This window comes from Electrophorus electricus, chromosome 22, assembly GCF_041902795.1.
Source record: "Electrophorus electricus isolate QZ-2024a chromosome 22, ASM4190279v1, whole genome shotgun sequence".
NCBI lineage: Eukaryota > Metazoa > Chordata > Actinopteri > Gymnotiformes > Gymnotidae > Electrophorus > Electrophorus electricus.
In genome coordinates, this window is record NC_137518.1 from 14,307,280 (window position 1) to 14,328,816 (window position 21,537).

The 21,537-nt window shown below is 49.2% G+C and overlaps 1 protein-coding gene across 9 annotated transcripts in view; it reads left to right on the forward strand.

Moving 5' to 3' along the window:
- Positions 1–668: 668 nt before the first annotated feature.
- The window catches only part of kif21b (kinesin family member 21B), a 47,271-nt gene continuing 26,402 nt past the window's right edge, over positions 669–21,537 (forward strand). For all 9 annotated transcript variants that reach the window (XM_035520184.2, XM_035520186.2, XM_081705119.1 and 6 more), the window contains exons 1-8: positions 669–1,037; positions 15,918–16,140; positions 16,367–16,549; positions 17,256–17,405; positions 17,907–18,041; positions 18,278–18,469; positions 18,980–19,095; positions 19,831–20,026. In XM_035520184.2, the coding sequence (XP_035376077.1) occupies positions 997–1,037; positions 15,918–16,140; positions 16,367–16,549; positions 17,256–17,405; positions 17,907–18,041; positions 18,278–18,469; positions 18,980–19,095; positions 19,831–20,026 (1,236 nt within the window). In that variant the 5' untranslated portion in view covers positions 669–996. The remainder of the gene's footprint in view (positions 1,038–15,917; positions 16,141–16,366; positions 16,550–17,255; positions 17,406–17,906; positions 18,042–18,277; positions 18,470–18,979; positions 19,096–19,830; positions 20,027–21,537) is intronic.

Sequence of the window (21,537 nt, forward strand, 5' to 3'; positions counted from 1 at the left end):
ATCCTAGCAAATTACTCTGCTGGGGAATTTGGTATTCCCATCACCGTGTGAACCAGGATGCTGGGCAGAGCGCAGCTCTGGATCTTGCAGCAGTCAGCTAAAGCCCCGAGCCCCTCAGGTGTTGCAGACATTCACATGGTAACCTCATTTATGGTTACAAAGCAGAGTGAGTCATGTTGTGAAGCTTAATCTTTTATGGCATGTTTGCTGGGACTATCCTGCTTTTGCTACCAACAGGAGTGAGTCTCCACGGAACAGGCCTGGCTGTGAGCTTGCTTAGAGGTACTTTGTCAAAATGCTAGTTTTTCAGAATTACGGGTTGTAAAACCTGTTTTACTGTAATAGCAGCAGAGAGCTAATTTCTGTTCCATATTTCTTTTTGCATCCAGCCCTTAGACCCAGAAGGTGTTTTAAATTCTGACCTTTGAACTTTCCTACTTCTCAGAGGCTTTCTCAATTTCCAGCCGTGAAATGCGACTCAGATGCTGGTTGTGCTCAATTCATGACTACTGGGTCTGGTTCCTCTGGAAAGCTGCTGCGGCGCCTGATTGGCCAATTGTTCCTCGGAGTGGGCGGGAACAGCGGGCATGTGTGGCTGGACGACCGTCAATCTCCCGCGTATAGACACGCCCACTCCGCTGTCCGCACACACACGCGCTCTAGGCGTGTGCAGACGCCAGACGACGGGTGAGAGGTTTTGGTTGTGGAGCGGCAGCTCCTCTCATACTCGTACGACACGGCGCAGCGAAGGAGATAGGCAGAAGGAGGATGTAACAGGCCCGGCGCAATGCTTTAGAATGCGCCATTTACCGAATTCCTGCAGCGACAGTGTTTACAGCGCCAGACGATGCCAGGGTTTGTGTTCGTGATCGTTGTCCCGACGTGACCGACAGATGCTGTGGTGCGTTTGTTGGGCACAGCAAACTATCTTTCTGCGAATAAAAATAAACAGACTCGCGGCACTTCTCTGAAAGACGATCTGTGCAAGCGGAAGCTATGGCAGCGCAAAACGACTGCTGTGTCAAGGTCTCCCTAAGGTAAGGCAGACGCGGTTTTTGGAAACTCTGCGTACTAACGCACCGGCTGCACTGGCGGCGTGCAGCGAGCGTCTCTTTAAGTCCGTTGTACAATATGACCTTATACACCTTAGCGGAGTGTAGTACTTATACAGTCGCGAAATTGCGCAATAAGGGGTTTCAAAGACAGGCGGTTGCTGCGCAAGGTAATCCGTGAGACGGGGGGTTGTAAAAGCGTGCGCGGGTTGAAGCCTGTGTCAAATGGCACATCATGGACTAGAGAGAAATATTGATCTAACGTCCTCCTGCAGTGTTTTCTCATGCATAACCCCCCATAGACCGTTATGCCTAGTGGCGCTTCAAATCATTGCAGACTTCGCCTGTTATATGCACCTCATGATTTTAGTAATGTGTAATGAGTTGTTGTTGTGTTTTTTTTAAACTGATACATATTTGGCAGTAATGAGTTGCAGTGTGAAGCGTTGACACATACACTGTTCGTGTCCGTTTGTGGGGGACAATGGAATGTCCCATCCTTTGTTAATGCCCGGTAGCTCAGCAGTGTCCAGGATTGATCCGTTATTGAACGGTGTACGATGTAATTACCGCTCCCCGCTTTCGCCACGCGCCAACGTCTGGGTGAATATATGATATGAACTGTCGTCGCGTTTGTATTTCTAATCAACTTAGTAAACCGGGGTGGACGAGTTCATAAATTTGCGTGGCATGTCAGCCTCCACGACACGAACAGTTAACTAGAGTCTGAAGCTGTAGACAGGAGGCGGTGGTCTGTCTATTGTGTCCTCTGAGGTCTGGCTCGGGGGAGAATTAGCGCAGTTTAGTCTGTTTTGTAAAATGAGGTGTACTAGTCTTTTGAAGCGGAGCGTGACGGACAGCCCCGCGCCCCCGGGCTACAGGCCCCGTCCGTGGCTCCCTTTGTGCAGGGATCAGTCCCTGCTTGCTAAACGCAGAAAAGGCAGAAAACGCTGCCCCGCGTCCGCCGCCCTTCTAATTCGGAAGCGAAGGCGCGGGCGCTCGCACGCGGAGGAACTGCGTTTGTCTGTGCCGCGCGCCGCACGCGGCGGAGGTCACACCTGCAGATGCGCGGGGCTCTGTCCGCTGCGTCCGCTGCGTCCAGGCACGAAGAGGGGCTCACGTGCTCTGATGGCTACGACAAAGGCGTGCCGGTGCCGCTCAGCTTAAAGGTTTACGTCATCTGCTGTTGCATTCTCGCGTACACCGTCTTGTAGAGGAGAGGGACCGCGGTCTCGTGTAGTCGTAACCCAGACGTCATCTGTGATGAATAACCCAGGAGTTGCATGTTCGCCGGTTCTGGTTGTGGTAATATCTTATCGGGACCAGACCCAGAAGGATGTTGGTTAGTCGGACTGTTCACATCATTTGCTCTTTTGCGTTAAACATGTAGGCTTATACATTGCAGTGTAATTGAATTTACAGTTCTTGCAAACGTCTGCCAGGCCTCGCCATCAGGAGGTAACAACCTCCCTACAATCCCGTGCCCTACATTTCAAACTTCCCCCAGAGCCCCTGTCTCCAGAGCCATGCATGCTTATCGCTGAGCCAACCCTCTAGTGTGTAATGTAATGTAATTCTGAGTGTAAATCTCCTTCCATGTTTTGCTAAATTCAGCACTTTCTCACCAATCTATCTGTCACCAAATACAAACTGAATTTGCTCTGCCAACCCCAGAACCCCCCCCCAACCCAAACCCCCCGGGATGGGTTATTATTGGAGTGTGTGTGTGTGTGTGTGTCCTCTCCCCAGGGTCCGAACATTTAATGTGCCATCACCCTCACTGTGTACACGACAGGTTCTACAGAATGCGTTGACTCGGCAGTGAGTTTATAAGCAGACATCAGAGATAAATGTGTTTGGAGGGAACTATGGATGATTCTAAGGGATGGTGGGGGTGGTCCATAGTGTCTGAAGTACGAGACTTCTCTCTGTCTCCAGAAAAGCCTCTGGAAACCAGATATAAAAGTGTATCCCATGATTCTTTTGGGAATTGTCTAAAATGTATAATCATGTATTGCTAAAATAACCCCTCTTTCTTGACACAGATCCTAGTGTAACATTTGTGCGATGCCACATATCAGTGATGAGGGCAGGGGGCTGTTGAAAAATGCATGTCCTGTTTACGTGTCCTGTCTGCTTCCTTCGGACATGCTCTGAACTTCTCTCAGGCCAGACTGAGAGTGCGTGGGGTGACCTTGGGGGAGCTGGTTTTAAGAGGTGGACCGTGTGGGAACCAGCCTCATAATGGCCCCGGTTATGGGAATGGCCCCTTCCTCAAAGCTGCAAGGCTGAAGATGAAGGATTACAGCTCGTTAAGATCTCCACTTGATTAAGGGCCCCGTGGTCTTTACGGACACACTCTTTATTTCCTCATTGAAGTCACATGTTGAGGCCAGTTCGGAGCCCTGGGATTTCTCTCTCTCTCTTTTTTTAATTAGTATTTTTTTTTTGTTTGTGCTGACCTGGAACCGGCTCGAAAGCGAGCCAGATTCCAGCCTTAACTATTAGAGAAAAAAAAACTGGCATGGCCGTTTTCATGTGGCCACGGAGGGCCGCGACCTGTGAGCACCGCATTGCGGTAAAGATGTCTACTGGGCTGATTTGTTGTTTAATCTTCAGGATAATGTGCTTATGTAGCTGTGCCGCCCAAACACAGGAGCAGCAGAAAGAGGAAAGGGACAGAAAAACGTGTATTTACAAGCATCTGTAGCCCTGGCAAACCTCAAAGCTCGATAGTCACTCGTCAGGGCTGTGCCAAATGGGGCGATTAGGAAGTCGAAGCGTAATATAAGATGAAGAATTAAGCCACTCAGTGGGGCACGACTCGGTATATGGGTCAGACCTTTTTTTTTTTTGAAGGGGGGGTGGGGCTTCTTTTTTAATGCTGTGTAATGATACGTCTTGTGGCACAGTACATTGTCTGTCGAAATCTCTTTTGTAGATTCATAAGTGATTTTGAACTGTGTGCGCAAGCAGAATGACTTCCCCTCGGCCACGGGGCCTGGAACCACTCCTTAGCGCTGCTTCCTGTTGCCATAGCGTTCCGAGTCATCGCGCCTGCTTCGGGGGCAGGAGGGGCGGAGCTTGCCCTGAGCGTTCTGAGAGCTTGGGTTGCCTTCTCCAGAGATGGAGGAGCTGCTTCTGACGCTCAGCGGCACCCGTGTCAGGGGCCGTGTCAACAGCGAGTCTGACACAAGCATCGCATTTCAAGCTGGAGTTCTTCCTTTAAGACAGTGGAGGTTTATGTCTTCGAAAAGTCCCAGTAGTGGTCTGTAAAAACCCTTTGGTACTAAAACACTACCAGTGATCGGACAATACGGCACATTCTGTGTCTTTAAAAAAAAAAATTTTTATGGAGTGCAATGCAGCGTGCAGGAAATAAAGGTCAGAGGCCCAGGGTTATGTTTTTGTGAACTACTTGTCACTAATCTTTCCTGTAGTGCGCGTCTACTGTAGGCAGCTTTCCTGTAGCCTACAGCAGCCGCGCAGGCCTTGTGTAGTGATGGAGGCTGCACAGTAACCAGCTGCACATACATGCGCACACACACACGCACACATACACACACACACACACACACACACACGCATGCACACATATACACACATACACACACACGCTCATACACATACACGCACACGCACACACATGCACACGCATACACACACGCACACACACACACACACACACACACACACACACACACACACACACACACACACGCACGCACGTACGCCAGTACCGGCAGGACCGAATTTGCTCTCTTTTTGAATGCTGATGTAAAGTGACCTCCCCTGGCGTCAACACTTTCAGCAAAATGGCAGAGGGGAGGAGGAAAAGACAAGCAGGAACAGGGGATGTGTATGTAGAGAGAGAGAGAGAGAGAGAGAGAGAGAGAGAGAGAGAGAGAGAGAGAGAGAGAGAGAGAGAGAGAGAGAGAGAGAGAGAGAGAGTCAATTGATGATGTCCTCCTGCTCGGTTAATTAGATGCTGTTCTTTTGGAGTCTGCTGAGTGAAGATGAAAAGAGCAGTTGTGTTTTGAAAAGGGAGCAGGGTAGGGGGAGGGAAGGAGAGAGAGAGAGAGAGAGAGAGAGAGAGAGAGAGCGAGAGCAGGAAGTCTCTCTTTCAGTCAAAAGGTTGAGTAAAAATAAACATTTAGCTCGGACTGCAAGCAGACAAAGAAGATCATTTTGTTAATTGTCATAGAGGACAGACGTGTGTGTGTGTGTGTGTGAATGCATAGATGACAGAGATGTACAGCTGTGCCTCCCACAGACAGTGAGACACAGAGGGCAGAACAGTACAGGACTCACTACTGCAATCTGGAAGCAGGTGGCAACCCCTCAGGAGACCGATCTCGCTCTCTTTCTCTCTCTCTCTCTCTCTCTCTCCCTCCCTCTCTCTCTCTCTCTCACACACACACACACACCAGTAGATGCTCCTAGGTGATGATGAAGAAAACAATGTTTTAATTTTGTGGTGTCAGACTCTAGTTTCTGTATTAATGGAAGGCTGGGTATATGTGTGTTGGGGCTACGCAAACACAGACTGGATCTGTGTGTGAAATTTCGAAGCTTGTCCTTCTGAAACACACGTCCTTCTCATGGAGGCAGTGACCCCTGCCGTCTTTTAATTGATCCACACTCTCCCTGGCGTATGACGCGCCACATCTCAGAACTGTTTTGCTGACCGTGGCCCATTTGCCGCAGCTTTTGAAGGTTCGCTGAGTTTCAGTGAGGCCTCTCTTATTGGAAATTCAAATATGTTCCAATATGGGCCATTCTCCTGCCTTCACGCTTGGCTGCTGGGGTCCAGAGGACTGTGATCCCACAATTTCTCAGCATGGCACCTCCACTCTCGCCCCTCAAAACAAACCCTGATCCCCCCCCAACTGATTCCTGCTTGCCCACCGCTGACCACCGTTAGCCCCTACTAGCCCTGACGCCTTCCTCCAGAAACTCCATCATTCTCCGCCCGGTGCCGAGATTTTGAACAGCGGGACGAGGGGTGGCGCCTCGTTGTTGGCTCTACACACTGCGTAACTGGTATGACTGGCACGGCGCAGGGCCAGCCAGAGCTAGCCCGAGCGGGTCCCCGCGTTGCATTACAGGTAAAGAACAATAAGGGGCTGGTCTCTGGCAGCTGGGTGACCGGGTGGTAATTTAACCCTTTCCTGTGCTAAGAGGCTTGCGTGCTTAAACAGAGCTCAGGCTTGAAGCGGTGTGATCTGTGGGGGAAGGAGCGAGGGGGTAAGTGTGAGTGGAAGTACTGACGTAGTCGCTGGCTGCCGCATGCGGGTCCTGCGTGCTCTGTGTTGGAGCAGTTCGGGCTGGACTCACTTCTGCCTCCCATTTATTCTGAATGTAGAGTTTGCCCATCTCACCTTGAACCACTGTACCAGACACGATGTTTTGAATAGTGTGTGTGTGTGTGTGTGTGTGTGTGTGTGTGTGCGCGCGTGTGTGTTTCTCATTTCATTGCCACTTAAACCAACATAATAGACTCTCTTCATCGCACACACGCACACATAACTCAAATCTCCGGCGCATATACAGAGTCGGCGTTTAGCTGTTCTGGCAGGTTGTCCCCCAGGGATGTGCTGCAGGTCGTCCTTTGTCTCTGCGCCTCAGAGGGGGCCATCCCGGGCCACACAGCACAGCCGAGCTGGAGGGTGAACGCATGCAGCGGCGGGTCAAGCGCAGAACTTAATTACTGTCTGTCCGAGACGTGCTTTTCCGTGTTTGATGGATTGAGGCTAGCGCATAGCTTAAGACTGACTAGCTCTGTCTTCTTACAGGGACAGCGAAGCTGTTTCGCTATAGTTTAGGCTAAACATCTTCAGAGAAAATGGTTGATTTGGATTAAATGTTTGGATTTATTTATAGGAGATGCAGTGGAAGGACTGTGTTGTTCTTTTTACACCCTGTCACTCACACACACGACCATGCCCACAAGCGCACACACACACTGAGTGCCATGCCTTACTGTAGTTCAGTGGCAGTCTGACCTTGACACAGGCGGTGAGAGGAGTAATTGAACTTGGCCACAGGGAATTGCCTGAGGCTCCTTAAATGTGGTTGTGTGTGTGTGCGCGCGCGTGTGTGTATGGGAGCGTTCTTTTTCTGGAATATGCATTTCCATAAATTGTTTCCTGGTTTAGCCTCCACCTCATGGGCTGTTTACACACTGGCTGCTCATGTTTGTTTTGAGTCTGTGCATGTCTGTGCTTTGTCAGCATCTTGGAGCAGCTCTGCTGAAAAGGATCCTCTGTTTCCTCAGAAGGACCCTGTTCTACCCACTCCTACCCTTCCTGTGGTGTGGAATGTGTGTGTGTGTGGGTGGGTGTGAGTGTGTGGGTGTGTGTGTGGACAAACCCTCCACTCTGTGCTTTTATCGTTAACAATTAATGAGACTCATCTCTAAAGTGGCCAAACCAGGTGGAGGACACTGCGAGTTTGGATTGTGTGCGCTTATCTCCTTCCGCAGTGCAGGGAGGTTCTTCTCATATACACACCTGCGCACACACACACACACACACACACACACACACATACATGTCCCCATACACATGTGCGCACACACTTATCCCAGCACATATAGCACACACATGCTCTTTCTCTCTCTCTCTCTCTCTCTCTCTCTCTCTCTCTCTGTCTCACTTTCTCCATCACATCCTCACTTCCACTCCAGTCCAACGGCCGTGACCAGTCTGACACAGCGTCCGTAACATGCGCCGCTTTTGCACTCTGTTTAGATCCCTGTAATGGGCGTAATCCCATCCTGTAGAGCCTTCTCGGGAATCAGCCGCTGAATGGTCCTCTGGGAGCTGTAGTTCGCCAGAGTCTGAGGGTGTGGAGTGGGAGCAGGTCCCCCGTGGAGTCCAGTTATTTGATTGCGTTAGACAGAAGGAAGGACTACTGTATTGAGAGTGAGGTGAGCAGGGTGTGTTCTAGTGGGAAAAACTGCTAAAAAACAAAAAAAAAACCAAATAAGCATTAATAGGGGTGGGTAAACATAAAGGCCTTGTAGGTGTTACTCAGGGAAGCAATCATTTTAGTTTGTGTGTGCGCGCGTGCATGCCAGTTTGATGTCTGCAGGTTTCGTGTGTACATGCGCTAGTCAGCCAGTGAGTTATGGACACACGACAGTGCAATCTAACAGAGTAGCTCACAAGGCAGAGAGGACATGTCTGGCAATCTTTTCAATTGGAGCCCAGCGCTGTGCAGTAAGACTTACGACCAGATCCCACAGGCTGTCGTGCTTCACGCAGGTATCGGGGAAACCTGAGCTCTTCCCTTTCTTTGTCTCTCATGTTCGCTGGTCCTGGCATGAGCTGGGCACAACAGGCAGGCGGCGGTACAGACCCCCGGGGCAGTCCTGGCCACCGCCCGTACCATCCGACTGCCTTCCAGCTAACGAGCGCTATCGGCCGTCTACCTGCTGCAGCCTCCGCCACAGACAGAAGACGACCTGAGCCCAAAGCATTTCCTCCACCTCCTCTCGGTTCATCAGAGAAGTGGCCTGTGTGGGTTTTTGTTTAATTATTATTATTATTATTTTTTTTTTTAAACAGGTTTACAATACTTTTTCAGCACCTGAAAGTTCTCTTTACTGCAGCGTATCTCTGCATCTGTACTCCCTGCTCGACTCCGCGCGGTTCCGTGACCGCAGGTGTAGCGAGTGCTGAGATTTCGTCCAGGCCACGGAGAAGCAACGACTCTCTCACCCTCCGCCCTGTGCTTCGGCGGGGTTTGATGTCTGCGTTGCGCCATAGAGGGCGTGTGGTGAAACGGTCCCACTGACTGACCTCAGAACAGCCCTAACTACACGGTCTCTGTGAAGAGCCGTGAGAAAGCAGACTCGCCCGAGTGTACGCGCGAGACGCCCTGCTCTCTCCTGCGAGACACACCCTGTCACACATGTATGCGTCACTTCTGCATTGCGAGGTAGAGCCAAAACAAATCTAAACGACAGCGCCCACCACACACACACACACACACACACACACACACACACACACACACACACACACACTGAGCAGTAGCATAGGCTGGTGGACTATTCTTGTCTCTGTCCCGAGTCTCTGATTAGCACTTCCTGAACGGTGTGCCTGCGTTAAGTGCACCACAACGCCCTCCACCCCTCTGTGTGTGAGTGAGAGTGAGAGTGCACGTCAGAGTGTGCATGAGACTGCCTGCGTGCGTGTGTGTGTGTGTGTGTGTGTGTGTGTGTGTGTGGATGCGCGAGTGTGCTAGTCTGTGTATTAATGTGCTCATGTGTACGATGGAATAGACTAAACCTCTCAGATCCATTTGTATCGTCTGCCTGCGTTAGAAGCATAATGCCGGGACCCACTTTTCATTTCATTAAAAGAGAGTGCGTGCGTGTGTGCGTGCGTGTGTGCATGCGTGTGCGTGTCTGGGTCTATGAGAGAAAGTGATCGCGAGTGGAGAGAGAAATCTTGGGTCGGAGAGAGAATTCATTGTTAACATGTTCATAATTGTGGACACACAACAGTAATATTAAGTAATATTAGTAATATTTCATTTCTACTTCTTGCACACACACACAGCCCTTAGACACAACCATGCCACATGTCTCCTGTTACTTTGGGAGTCATCGGTAGCTCCAGTGGCTGTGTTTGGAGGGTGTGGCCGGTGTCCCAGTCTAGGCCGTGAGGGCAGCTCACACACGTGTTTCTTCTTCAGCATCCAGAAAGAAACCGTCACGTCCCCTGTTGCTCTGCTGACAGTTAAAGCACTTTATGGCCTGGTGCCCTCGTCTGAGTGCAGTCACATGGCAAGCAGGTTCTAGACTTCCCTCCTACCTTCAGACACTCGATACGTTCACGCCATCACGTTCCAGTGCATTGCAAGCTTAATATATCACATTTGTATACTTTATTAGCACCATTCAAACAATATATATATATAAAAAAAAAAAAAACCTGTAGAGTTGTTTTCTTTGCCATTATTGGGCAGTTATGATGTGATGTGTAAGTTAATGGCCCTGGCATGGCTAGTGTCCCCCGCTGCCCACCGTAGTGCACGCTACCAGATTACTGAACTGTGCTTCACTTTGTGCAGCTGGTAACACTGGCTGAGTAAAGTACAGCCTGACTGGCCTTGACTTCAGAGACACAGCCAAGAACGAAAGGCCTGCCTCACTGTCCTCCACGGGCGCCGTGCCCAAAAAGCGCCAGGATTGATCGGCTGCTTGTGCATCGGAGCGGTGTTTGTGTTGGTGTGTGTGTATGAGTGAGAGCGCAGTAGCTTTTCTATGATCCTGGTCAAAACGTCACGCCTTGGAGCAGTTACAGTAACACACTGTACACACCGGCATACAGACTCACAGTGTCTTAACAGGACGTGTAAGTTCATTTTAATGATTGGGATCTGTGCGCACGCTCGCGCACGTGTGTGCACGTGTGACTCTGCATGCTCTTATTAGTAATGTGAAGCTTTCCCATGGAGCACAGTGGCTACGCTCCATCATAGTTCTATGCGAGAGGAAAGCAGGTTGGTTTCTACGGTTTCAACAGAAACCCAAATAAAAATAAAATGCCTTTGATCTGCACGTGGAACTCTGTGGAAAGGGAATGAACAGCCTGCTCAGACCTAGATGCCGAGGCCTGGAGCTCCGAGGCGTGGAGCGTCTAAGGGGAACCGTGGGCCGTATGCAAATCGTCCCCTTCGCTGTGCAAATCGGCGGCGGGTGAAACGCCGATAACAAACTGGGCGCAAGCGGCCAAGAGAGCTGGCACCATGCGACCGGCTGGCAATTTCAGAAGGGTAAGTGAGGACGGCGTAGGAGGCAGGTGGATGGTGTTGTGGAGAAACGCGATCGCCATCTCTCCTCCCCACCCCCACACCAGCCCGTTATATATTCTGTGTCGTGATGGGGAATGTTGTGATTTATTTATTCCAAATGTTTTCCTGGTGGGAAATCGTGGATAGGATATGGCCGTGTCTCGCACCCTCAAAGCGTGTGTGTGAGAACATCCTCACACAAGCACGAGGAGGGTGGGAGGGCTGGTCTCCCTGTCTGGTGTCCGTGTTTGTTGGCCTGTCAGCACCTCCGCGGTGTGCCCAGCAGCACAGTCCTGCGGTCCTGACGGTCCTGCTGAGCGATGAAGGTCCCGCCGGCAGTCGGATCCCGCTGTAGATGCGGCTGAGGCGATATCATCGCCATTGTCTGGTGCGATGTTCATCTGTGTGTGTGTGTGTGTGTGTGTGTGTGTGGGACAGGGTACAGCAAGGCCAGACTGTGGCTGGCAGTGCATGTTTACCTTTTATTAGGGACCAAATGGCTCCCTTTTAAAAAAATAATAAAACAAAAGCGCAAAAGGTCAGAGAGGTGAATTTGAGGATTGGGTTTAGGTGCAGGCTTGGCATTTTATAGTTACAATAAGACAATGGAAACACGTCACCTAAATAGGAATAGAAGAGTGTGTGTGTGTGTGTGTGTGTGTGTGTGTGTGTGTGTGTGTGGAGGCGGGGCTGCAGAGACTCCCAGATCAGGAGGTGCTGGCCTGTATGAAGTCTGGGTGCTCAGGCTCGGAGCGTTTTCCTTGGCAGACGTACACACACGTACACACACCCCTCTCCTCAGTCCTTTGTCGCTTCCTGAGTCTGTTTTTAAAGAGGTGCTCTTGTGTGTGATCACCCAGTGCAGAGAGAGAGAGAGAGAGAGAGAGAACAGGATAGGGAAGAGGAAACAGAACAAGACAGTCAGCGCTAAACAGATGCAGAGAGAGAGAGAAAGGCAATAACTAGTCAAATGAATGAAAAGGTGAAGAACAAAAGGCTTTTAAAATGAGTGTCTGAGTGTATTTTTGTATGAGAGTGTGTGTGCGTGTGCGTGTGTGTGTGTGTGCATGCATATTCATGTATGTGCAAGATAGAAGGACTGTGTGACTCATGACTGTTCCAGTGAAAGGAAATGAATGAGGTCCATTTCCTGTGCTGCAGCCCCTCCCTCCTGAACTACTGATCTTTTTTTTCTTTGTTGGGGGTTGGGCTAAGGGTGGAGCTAGGGCAGGGGAGGAGCTATGGCATGGGGAGGAGCTAGGGCAGGGGTGGAGCTAGGGCAGGGGTGGAGCTAGGGTGCCAAAGGAGTGATGAGACAAACTCACTTTGCATCTTGATTACAGCTCTGCTTATACTGGGCACGTTCCAGTATAAGGCAAACCAGCGTACTGTCAAAGGCCGTGTGCGTGCGTGTGTGTGTCACACGCGTCTCTCGTCATGATCTGCGATGATGATCTGTGTGGAAATAAGGATGTGATCTCTGTCTCTTTCTCTGAACTCGTCCATGACTGAGGAGGATTCTTTCTGGGTGTCTGGGCGACCCAGAACTCTGATGGGTTTAACATGTGCCCTTAATCTCAGTTCCGCATTAGATTACACCAGAGATCTGCACCGTGCCCAGAAAGACAGCCATGCATAACATAACATACTAACTTTTTAATAATTTAACTCCTATTCTGTACACCAGAGAGCTGCTTCTGCTGGATTTTATGACCATACTATTGTGGTTCAGTTGTATTGAACGGCCTGCTAAATCTCCTGTCAGGACTACTGTCTCTCATCTGGCTTTTGGCTTAGTTTGAGTGGGCGGAGCCCTTTATAGTTCTTCCCCTCCCCCTTCTGGAGTGGGAGGTACTGATTCAAGGACATAGACTCAGTTCAGCCATCTTTGGCCTCTGTGCATGTTAATGGTACTGTGTGTGTGGGTGTTTGATTAGGGGAAAAAGATTAGAATTGTTCCTCTGTGTGTATGTGTGGGTGTGGTTTTTACACTCTGATCATGCCTGTATTTAATTTGAATTTAAATTCTAAAAGCTTTGTTTTAATCTGGGGACACACTGATCCAACTATAGGCCATGGAACAGTGCCAGGATGTTGGAGCACCTTGGTGACCAACCATCCTTTGTATTCGGTGCGGTGTGTTCCATGCCTTTGCCTGTTGTTGCTCCTCGTCAGTGCTATTTTGTGCATGTTGATTGGCCGTAGGCGACGAGGGAGGCTTTTCTGATTGGCTCTTCGGTCTAAATTTGAAATGAGATAACATGATGTATAAACTCGGTAAACCGAAATGCGACCAGAAAACAGTTTTTTTTTTGGTCACATTTCGGTTTGGTCTGCTGAGGCAGTGTGCTATGGCAACACCATGTTTTGCTATGTGTAAGGTAGTTTTCTTGTGCTAACTGTAGAGAATGTAAAATATTTGCCATATGCCATCTTTATTGATGGAAGAATCTCAAGAACTCCCTGCTAAACAAAGACTTCCTGGCGTGGGAGAGCCGTGTAAGTGTTTATGCAGAAGTACAACGTACACGTTTGTACAAGCTCTAGACTCTTTGGTGTGTTCAAGCGTGAAGAGATACTCTTAAAACATCATCTAACAACAGTGTGGTTCTCATAGTCTGTGGGCTAACATTTAAAATGCATCGTATTTTGTAAGTCAGTTTTCAAAACTTCACTTCAGGGGGAAATGTTATTGTTTTTTTTTTTCTTTCTTTCTTTTTCTCCCTTTGAGTGTGATTTGAGCAGGAAGCTCAACTCAACTCTGTGGTTTCCATGGCAGCACTGCACCGTTAGTCAGCTCACAACAAGGAAGTGGTGAAAATTGCAGCCTGCAGGCCAGAAATGCAGAAGGAGTGAACTGATGACACACTAGCTGTTATTTTATTTCCTCACACGCACGAACACACACAAGCACGCATACACACATGCACATGTAATATGTCTGACAGTCTGGCTCATTTAAAGGTGTTTATATTTGGAACTTAATCCTCATGAATAATTACAGTTTGATAATGAGATAGATAGCAATGGCTTTTCCTTAATCAGAACCTTTATTGGCCTCCCCCGAGACTTTCTCACAAAAAGCATATATTGAGCTAAATTATCAAGGAATCTTTGTATAAATTTTCCAAGATCTTTTGTATCATACTTCCAGCCAATTAGCAGCCTCACTAGATTAACAGATTAGAACCAGAGGAGTGGGAAGAAGTTACCATTCCCATTTGTTCTGAGATCGGTTTGGTCCAACATGCCATGCAGGTTTTAATTAGCCTCTGGGTAGAGGAAGCTGTTCTGGGATCAGCTCCCAGAAAGCTCAGAGTTCAGAAGGAAGGATCACGTTCATTCCAATTGATTTCGGCTGTCTGAGGCAGGCGGTGTGGGTGTCTGAGTGTCCAGAGCGGGGGGTTTATTTTTAGTTGCCGTTGTAGCTGGTGGAGTGAGTGTTGCGTGGGGTGTTTGTGGTCCAGATCAATGTCCTTTCCGAGGCTGGGGGTGGTGTGATGGACAGGCCTTGGACTGGGAGCCGGGCAGGCGGGTGGGGGGGGGGGTCGTCTCATGGGCTTGTTAGGGAGTAGGAGGATGTTTGTGAATGGGTGTGTGTGAAGCGGTGGGAGTCTGGGCTACTCTCTGGGGTTTGGGAATGTGGGCATGTGTGTGCCTGTGCACGTGTGCAAATTGATTATTTGTGGCTGTTTTGTTTCCTGTGGCATTAGGTCAGTTTGACAATCTCTTAAGCTCTGTAATGGAGCGCTTGAGTTTTTCTGTTGTGATTGTGTGTTTTGTGGGGTTTTTTCAGTGCGTGCGTGCGCGCGCGTGCGTGTATGTGTGTGTGTGTGTGTGTGTGTGTGTATGTGTGTGTGTGTGTGTATATGTGTGTGTGTGTGTGTGTGTGTGTGTATATATGTATGTGTGTGTGTGTCTATATGTGTGTGTATATGTGTGTGTGTGTGTGTGTGTGTGTGTGTGTGTGTGTGTGTGTGTGTGTGTGCTTTGTCTGAGCATCCCCTCCCATGCATTTACAGCCCTATAAAGCAGAGCTGCTGTCAGTGCAATATAGACACACTACTTATTCCACTCATGCGAAAAAGCTATAACTCACTCTAATAGCAAGTTCTTCTTTAATATCAGATAAAATATAATAACTTTAATCGCCTCCATCTTGGCCATTTTATTATATATTTGTCATGCCAAGGTGTCTTTAGAAAGTTCTTTTTAATCTTTTATCTTATTAATGAAGATATTATTATCTAATAATAGTAATATACTGTACCAGGAAAACAGTGGCCGCTGGCACCGATTCTCGGAGCGCTGGTCGCCTGGGAACAAAACTGCTGAAGTCTCGTGTGTGGGGAGGTGTGGGGACTTTGATTGTGTGGATTCTTTTAACATGTGCTTGTCCATCGTGTCACTGTACGGTCAGCACGCGTGTCCCGTCTCATGTTTTTATCCAAGCCTGATGGTCATTTTCCTTTCTGTTGAAGTCATTACATCACTTCTGCTGCAGGCCCGAGGCCATAAACCACAGTACAGGCACCTTTAGTCCTCAGGGTGCAGTGTTTTCATGCGCGTGTGTGTGCGCGCGTGCATGTGTGTTTTCTTTGTAGATGCATGTGTGTGCATGGTGTGTGCTTGCACTCAGCTCCAGGCTGCAGACCCCTATGGTGCTGTAGGGGACAGTGCTATATCCAAACCCCCCCCAACACACACTTAGAAGGGGCTCTGGCCTCCTGCTACCGAAAACTGCCCTAAAACACTAAAATAACCCAGATGGCATCATGCCATCTCCCTGGTCATCATTTTTTCAGCTTTGCATAAGATGATTTTTATTTCAAATTAGTTTGACATTTCTGAAGCCAAGTGCTGAACTTTTTTATTATTATTTTTTTATTATTTTAATGGAAACATTACATACAGTTAAAAGAATATAAATAAAATAATTGGAGTGATGGAAAGTGGAAGGTGTTTAAAGTGTTTGTGGGGTTTGTCTTTGAAACATATCCGTGTGAAGACGTACCCTGTTCCGGCCGGCAGTAATGAACACGTCTGCGTTTGTGGTAGGATCCGGCCGCAGATGGCAAAGGAGAAGATCGAGGGCTGCCACATCTGCACATCAGTGACCCCCGGGGAGCCCCAGGTGCTTCTGGGGAAAGACAAGGCGTTCACGTACGATTTTGTGTTCGACATAGACACCGAACAGCAGCAGATCTACAACGCTTGCGTGCACAGGCTCATTGAGGGCTGCTTCGAGGGTTACAATGCTACAGTCTTTGCCTATGGGCAGGTGAGGTGTATATACACACACACACACACACACACACACACACACACAAGTTTTAAAGCATTTATTTGTAGAAAATGATCAAAATACCAAAAGAATACAGGGCTTTCAGACCTCAAATAATGCAAAGAGAACATGTTCATATTCATTGTTATACAAGGCAATACTAATGTTTTAACTCTGAATCAGAAAGCAATATTTGTGCCTGGCCTCTCTCTTCTGGCGCTAGACCGGCTCGGGGAAGACGTACACCATGGGCACGGGCTTTGATGTGAACGTGGGCGCCGACGAGCAGGGTATCATCCCGCGCGCCGTCCGCCAGCTCTTCCAGGGCGTCCAGCAGCGCCAGCGGGAGGCGCAGGAGGCCGGCGTGGCCCCGCCAGAGTTCAAAGTCAGCGCCCAGTTCCTGGAGGTGAGGGCATGCGTTAGGTGCGCGTGCGTAGCGCAGCCCGCAGCGTTGACGATGCGAACTGATCGTCATCACATCGCCCACCGGGCTGCAGTGATGGGCACGTCCAGTGCAGATGACGGTACAGCACAGCTGAAAGCTGTGTGATCTGCGTGGTAATGGTGTGTGCGGGGCTGATCGTGGGACAGGAGTTTTTCTCTCTGATGCTGCCTGTCTCAGCGTGACGGGGGGGGGGGGATTCTCCAAAGCGCCCGTAATTGAATGGGCTCTCCCCGGTGTCAGCCTTATTCTTTCAGAGGGAGCTTCTGTCAGACTCTCTCTCCAACTCACCACACACACACACACACACACACACACACATACTTTTCTCTAAGTGTGTTTCTTTTGTCCTGTCACTTTTTCTGGCACATCTTCCGCTCCCTGCCTTTCTTTAACTGTCTCTTCTTCGTTCTCCCTCTGACAGAGACACACACACACCACACACGCACACATACATACCTGCTTGTGCAGGCACACACACAGACACACACGCACTGTGTTTATTCAGCTGAGGTCAGCATGGTTATCAGTATTTATCATCGTCACTGTGTCACTAGCTCTCTGTGTGCTTCATGGGACCCAAAGGCTAGCCTCTTGTTCTCTGGCCTTTTGTCCTCATTGACCTTTGGTCAGCAGCAGGTCAGAGTGCGTGTGTGTGTTTCCCCTGCAGCTCTATAACGAGGAGATCCTGGACCTATTTGACAGCGCGCGTGACCCCGAAGCCCGCGGCAGGAAGTCCAACATAAAGATCCATGAAGACAGCAGTGGAGGAATCTGCACATCAGGCGTGACATCTCGCCTCGTCGCCTCGGAGGAAGAGGTCAGACGCACTCGCCATTCAGACTTTAAAATCCTGTGTTGAATAGTTCGGTCGTACGGTATTGTCTAAAGTTGATTAAAAAAATTTTTTTAAACGTTCCTTCCTTGCATCTTATTCTTTTTTTTAATCTCTTTGTAAAGCACTTTGTGAATTTTTTTTAAAAAATTGCTACTTTTAATAAAAGATATCATTTATTTTTGTGTATGCGCGCGTGCGCGTGTGGGTGGGTGTGTGAAGCTGCTCAGATTTCATTGATTAGGTATATTTAGGTGGGCCTGATGCCAAGTGACTTTGGATGTATTGGATAAAACAGCAAGTTTATATTTGCCTGAGAGAATTGATGAGATACTTAATGATGTATTAATTATTAATGAATAGAGTTTATGTACCCACAGCTCACTGTATGAGTAGATTTCCCATCCGCACTCTCACACTCACAGGTTCGGGCTCACACTTCCTCTGCGTGTGTGTGTGTGTGTGTGTGTGTGTGTGTGTCCTCAGCTGTTGCAGTGTCTGAAGCTGGGTGCTCTGTCCCGCACCACGGCCAGCACGCAGATGAACGCCCAGAGCTCTCGCTCCCACGCCATCTTCACCGTGCACCTGTGCCAGATGAGGGTGTGCACCCAGCCGCAGCCGGTATGAGCCGGCCGCCTTCATTCACGAGCCTGAGGGCGCGGCAGTGCCGTGCCGGTAACGGGCGTGCGCTGGCCACGGGCTGTGTAAGGAGCAGACCGTGCGCCTGCTCTCGTCACAGTTCCCATCCTCCTCTACAGAGAGTTTTGAGAGCGTTACTTACTGTAACGTTGCCTGGAGTGACCAGTAAGTGACCTGGAGAATCTGACCTGCTCCTGGTCTTCTCTCTCTGCTCGAAGGCAAGCAGGACGGTGAATGGGGGCGGAGACAGAGACCGGAGCGGGGCCGCGGACGGCTCCGTCGCCCAGCCCGAGTACGAGACCCTCACGGCCAAGTTCCACTTCGTGGACCTCGCCGGATCGGAGAGGCTGAAGCGCACGGGTGCCACAGGGGAGCGCGCACGCGAGGGCATCTCCATCAACTGCGGCCTGGTACGTGCCCCTGGCCTCTGCGGGATAGACCCGCAGGCTTCTAGCGCCAACCTCACCTCTAGCGCCAACTCCTCAGGTTATATAATGCAGCAATCTTACATTGTCAGGACTTTTTTTATTTTATTTTATGTTTTTGAATCGTTGATTAATCCTTAAGGTGCGATCAGCACTTTTCAGTGATGCGACGATGCTTAGGCCAGCTCTGGGATTGTTCTGGTCGTCATGCCGTCAGACATGGCGGATAGGGTACAGGTAATTGCGCCGTGAGCAGAGAAACTACAGCGAGCTAAGATTTCCTGTCATGGAACAGAACCAGGCAGAGCTTTTCTTTCTGTATGTCAGTTGATCTATGGCAAGTGGTGCTGTTGAAAAGAGTTTAATCTCACTTATGTAACAGTGAGCAGGGAATGTGATGGAGTGTGTGTGTGTGTGTGTGTGTGTGTGTGTGTGTGTGTGTGTGTGTGTGTGTGTGTGTGTGTGTGTGTGTGTGTGTGTGTGTGTGTGTGGCAGCTGGCTCTGGGGAATGTGATCAGTGCACTGGGAGATCAGAGTAAGAAAGCTGGCCATGTGCCGTACAGAGACTCCAAACTTACTCGCCTTCTACAGGACTCACTGGGGGGAAACAGGTAATCTTCCGCAATGACCATTGAGCATGTTCTACACACACACACACACACACACACACACACACACACACACACACAGATGAGCTCTAGTTTCTAATGTAACGTGTGGTTGAGCATGTTGATACTGTACTACTGTCCACAAGGAAGGCTTTGTTGCTTCGCCATCTCGACAGAAGGTTAATGCATGCAGGCATTGCAGTTAATTACTTTGACTGTGTGTGTGTGTGCGTGCGCATGCATACGTGCGTACGCACATGTGTGACTTCAGGGTGCAGATATTTATCCCACAGTGCAGGCTGGCCACACACAACACATGTTTGTGATTTGGGCTATGAGGGGGCATTCAGAATTAAACATGAAGGGTCTGTAGACACAGATCCTCCTTTCACACAGCCTGGAGTGTGCAAATCTGTCCTGGCAGAGAGAGGGAGAGAGAGAGAGGGAGAGAGAGAGAGGGAGAGAGAGAGAGGGAGAGAGAGAGAGGGGGAGAGAGAGAGGGGGAGAGCGAGAGAGGGAGAGAGCGAGAGAGGGAGAGAGAGAGGGGGAGAGAGAGGGAGAGAGAGAGAGGGAGAGAGAGAGAGGGAGAGGGAGAGAGAGAGGGGGAGAGAGAGAGAGAGAGAGAGAGAGAGATTGTGTGCACATCAAACATCAATGTGTGCTTTTGGCTATGAGATGTTTCAGTAGCAGTGATTTAAACGTTAACCTTCTCCCCTCCTCTTGTGGCCCCTCCCCAAGTCGGACGGTCATGATCGCCTGCGTCAGCCCCTCGGACCGCGACTTCATGGAGACGCTGAACACTCTGAAGTACGCCAACCGTGCCCGCAACATCAAGAACAAGGTGGTGGTGAACCAGGACAAGACCAGCCAGCAGATCAGCGCCCTGCGCGCTGAGATCGCCCGCCTGCAGATGGAGCTCGTGGAGTACAAAGCGGTGAGGGAGACCGCCACGATGAAGGACACGTCAGCCAGCCAGCCACGCTAACCACGCCTTGCTAGCGCTCGGCTGGAGTTGGCCACGATAGCGGGTTTGGTTGAAGTGTTGTCTTCTGTGATAAGATTAATGAGAGAGATGGGTTATGTTAATGAGGGAGATGGGTTATGTTAATGAGGGAGATGGGTTATGTTAATGAGGGAGATGGGCTTTATTAATGAGGGAGATGGGCTGTATTAATGAGGGAGATGGGCTGTATTAATGAGGGAGATGGGCTGTATTAATGAGGGAGATGGGCTGTATTAATGAGGGCGATGGGCTGTATTAATGAGGGCGATGGGCTGTATTAATGAGGGCGATGGGCTGTATTAATGAGGGCGATGGGCTGTATTAATGAGTGATGGGCTGTATTAATGAGAGATGAGTTATATTAATGAGAGCGATGGGCTGTATTAATGAGTGATGGGCTGTATTAATGAGTGATGGGCTATATTAATGAGGGCGATGGGCTATATTAATGAGAGATGAGTTATATTAATGAGAGCGATGGGCTGTATTAATGAGTGATGGGCTGTATTAATGAGTGATGGGCTATATTAATGAGGGAGATGGGCTGTATTAATGAGGGAGATGGGCTGTATTAATGAGAGCGATGGGCTGTATTAATGAGAGCGATGGGCTGTATTAATGAGAGCGATGGGCTGTATTAATGAGGGCGATGGGCTGTATTAATGAGCGATGGGCTGTATTAATGAGGGCGATGGGCTGTATTAATGAGTGATGGGCTGTATTAATGAGTGATGGGCTGTATTAATGAGTGATGGGCTGTATTAATGAGGGCGATGGGCTGTATTAATGAGTGATGGGCTGTATTAATGAGGGCGATGGGCTGTATTAATGAGTGATGGGCTGTATTAATGAGTGATGGGCTGTATTAATGAGTGATGGGCTGTATTAATGAGGGCAATGGGCTGTATTAATGAGAGCGATGGGCTGTATTAATGAGCGATGGGCTGTATTAATGAGTGATGGGCTGTATTAATGAGGGCGATGGGCTGTATTAATGAGAGCGATGGGCTGTATTAATGAGTGATGGGCTGTATTAATGAGGGCGATGGGCTGTATTAATGAGTGATGGGCTATATTAATGAGTGGTGGGTTATATTTGAAGTCTTCTATCCAACATCTGGCACTACAGATAATATTGTTAACTTCTGTAGTTTGCCTGCCCATTGTCTGAGTGTGTGTGTGAGTGTGTGGACAGGATCTAGAGTGTCAGGTCAGTTGGCACTGTTTTCAAAGAAGCGAAGAAAGCAGGAAGAAGTCCTGCTTATTTCCTTTACCATGTGAAATTGAGGCACAATTCAACAGAGACTTCAGACGTAATTTGTCCATCAAAATAACAGCTGTTGTCCAGCAATATTGTCCATGTGCGGTGGTCTTGATTAGAAACGGCATTAATCTGGACTACCGAGCAAAACCTCCTCGAGGGGTTGGATGTTGCTCCTAAT